General features: G+C 68.9%; 1 protein-coding gene across 1 annotated transcript in view; it reads right to left on the bottom strand.

The window, feature by feature from the left end:
* Positions 1-2696, bottom strand: part of LOC102371669 (very long-chain specific acyl-CoA dehydrogenase, mitochondrial-like) — a 15261-nt gene extending 12565 nt beyond the window's left edge. The window contains exons 1-3 of the mRNA XM_025211484.1: positions 1487-2696; positions 905-959; positions 124-204 (exon numbers count right to left, since the gene is read on the bottom strand). Coding sequence (XP_025067269.1) covers positions 124-204; positions 905-959; positions 1487-1623 — 273 coding nt within the window. The 5' untranslated portion in view covers positions 1624-2696. The remainder of the gene's footprint in view (positions 1-123; positions 205-904; positions 960-1486) is intronic.
* Positions 2697-2760: the final 64 nt, after the last annotated feature.

Raw genomic sequence — 2760 nt, forward strand, 5'->3', positions numbered from 1 at the left:
CCTCCAGGGCGGCCTTGGGGAGGCCCGTGGCGCAGGACTGCCCGCTCCAATGCAGCCCCCCGGGAAGGCGCCGGCTGGGACGGTGCCGCTTGGTGCCCAGTGCCACGTGCCGGCACCCCGAGCCCTCCTACCTGAGGGGAAGGGGAAGACGTGGTCGGGGGTGAGCTGCCCGTTGAACGTGCTCCTGACAAAGGACCCGGGCTCCTGGAGGAGACGACAGCGGTGACCACGTGCTCGCACAGCTGGACGGCTCGCAGCTCGTGGCGGGGCCGGGCTCCGGGAGCACGTGGCCGGTCGAGGGGGGCAGCTGTCCTCTCTGGGGTCGCGGGGCTGGTGCCCGCCTCCCACACCGCAGCTGGTCCTGGAGCCCGCTCCTCGGGGCATGGACCAGCCGCACGGCCCATCGGCTCTCCAGCTGGCTCGCTTAGCCGGGCCATCCTCGCGGCACCGTACCGGGGTGCGGGCTAGGGCTCCGCCCGCCCGCAGGGTGCACAAGGGCCCGTGGCGATGGAGAGGCCTCTGGCCTCATTTACTTCCTCATGGGCTGCATCACGGGGGCTGCCACCAGTTGCTGATGCCCACAGGTTGCGGCTGCGGGAGCAGCTCGGCCCCTGCGAGACCCGGGCCCTGGGGCTTTGGAGACAGCCCTGCTATGGAGCCTGGAAACCAGGCTCGAGCCGGCGCCGCAGACGGCCTCAGAGCGGCAGAGGGTCTCACCAGCGCTAAACCTAGACTCCCGGTGGCCCCGGGCGAGCTTTTAGTATGGGGCCCCCCTTTGCCAGAGATAATGGTGATAATAATAGGGCAATGGAACAAAATGACCATTTTGAGGCCCCCTTTCTGCCCATTTTCTGGCAGCTACCCAGTTTGCCCATGCCCGTGTCCGGGTCTGGGTCTCACTTACCGGGTCTTTTTGACTCGAGTACTTGGCTCTCGGGAGCGCTCTGTAGCACGGCAGCCTGGGGACACAAACCGCGGTGCTGCGATGTGGTGAGGGCACGGCCACCAGAGCCAGAGCTCAGCACCTGCCCGTGCGAGCCTCGCTCGTCCAGGAGCACCAGTGGCACCTGGGACCCTCGGGGGGGATGCCAGCACACAGGAGGATCCCAGGGCTGGGAGCGCAGGGGAGATGGACAGGGCAGTGGTGGTTGCTAACTCAGAGCCCAGCGCGCCCAGCGGGAGCCTGCACGCTGTGGTGCTGGGCACGCTGGAGACAGACAGATCTGGTGCCAGTCCACCCAGATCTCCTCAGCGAGAAGCAGCCAGGTCGGACGGTGGCACAGGGGCTCAGACCAGAAACGCGGCCCCGAGAGCAGCGGTCACGCTGGGCGCAGGGCAAGGGAACAGCGACACCATCACAGAACCGGCACGGGAGGAGGCGCCGGTGCAGCACCGCACCACGCCGCACCGCACCGCACCGCCCGCGCCCGGGCCCAGCGCCCAAGACAGGCTGCCCCAGGCCAGAGCGTGGACGTGGCGCCAGTACCTGCAGGCGGGCTTGGCCAGGGGCTGCGCCCAGAGCTGCCTCCACCACTTGCGAGCGAGCCTGGTCCCGACCAGACGCAGCATCCTCTCCGGGGCCGACACGCAGCTCCCCTGGCAGCAAGAGGAGGGGGGCTTCATCCAAACCGCAGAGACCAGGAAGCTTCATCACTCCAGCCACAGCTAACACTACCCAGGGACCCCGCGCCCCGCCCCGGCCTGTCACCGAGCACCCCCCGCGGGGCTGCTTCTTCCCACTCTAGAGCGTGCGCACCCCCGGGTCACACTGCTCCCACCCCGGTTCAGACCACAGCACCGAGGGGCTCCTTCCTCACCCCCGGAGCAGCGCCCAGCGAGGCCCGGGCTCCAGCCTGGAATCCTGAGAAAACAGCCGTTGCTTCCACACTGTGACATCACTGCTCCAGAAGTGATGTCACGTGGGGTATTATGATGTCACCTTTGGCATGCATTGGTTACAGTCCAGCAGCACCAAGGATCAGGCCCGCTGGGCTGGGCTGGGCACCGGGTGGGCTGGCAGGGGTTGAGACGGCAGGGAGGGAGGGTGAGGACAGAGGGACGCGAGGAAACCAGCGCCTGCCACAAGCAGCAGCGCCGGCGCTCTGCCACTGGGCAGCATGGTAGGCATCGCTGCAGGGCTGGGCCTGGGTCCAGCAGCATACCCAGCTGGCCAAGCAGGGTGAGGGGCCAGCTAGCAGTGCCTAAAGCTCCCGAGCGTGCCCGCTGGACTGGGGCACAACGCCCCGGCGAGCGGCGGCCACGCTCGCCTCGGCATACGGCTCCCTGGGCAAGAGCCGTCGTTCTCGTGTGGGGCTGCAGAAGGCACGAGCCAGGAGGGGCCGTGGGAGCTGCTACCAGCCGGAGCGAGGTTACTGCGGCCGTGGGGCAAAGCCAGCAGGACCCGCTCCCACCCCGCGGCGTTTCAGGGAGCCCCGGCGCTGGGGCACATCCCTGGGGAGGGGGGACGCTCAGCTCGCCCTGGCTTAAGGCACGTCCGTGGCCCTCGGAGCAGCGGCAAGGAGCTGAAAGTTTGCGTGTGGGGTCCTGGGCCAGACGGACAGCGTGGCTGCTGTCTATGCAGTGCCACCAGGCGTCTGGAGCAAAGACCAGGTCCCGGGCCACACGGCACTTGCCAGGCCGGGGCCCAGAGCCACGTGCCCTCCCTGCCCTGCTGCAGCACCCGCTCCGCACCTGCACCGCCCAGCCGCCGTCTCGCCTGCTGCCTGCCTGGCTTGCCGGACCGCCCCCGCTCGCCCACGC

Source organism: Alligator sinensis, unplaced genomic scaffold (genome assembly GCF_000455745.1).
Source record: "Alligator sinensis unplaced genomic scaffold, ASM45574v1 scaffold632_1, whole genome shotgun sequence".
In the NCBI taxonomy this organism is placed as follows: Eukaryota; Metazoa; Chordata; order Crocodylia; family Alligatoridae; genus Alligator; species Alligator sinensis.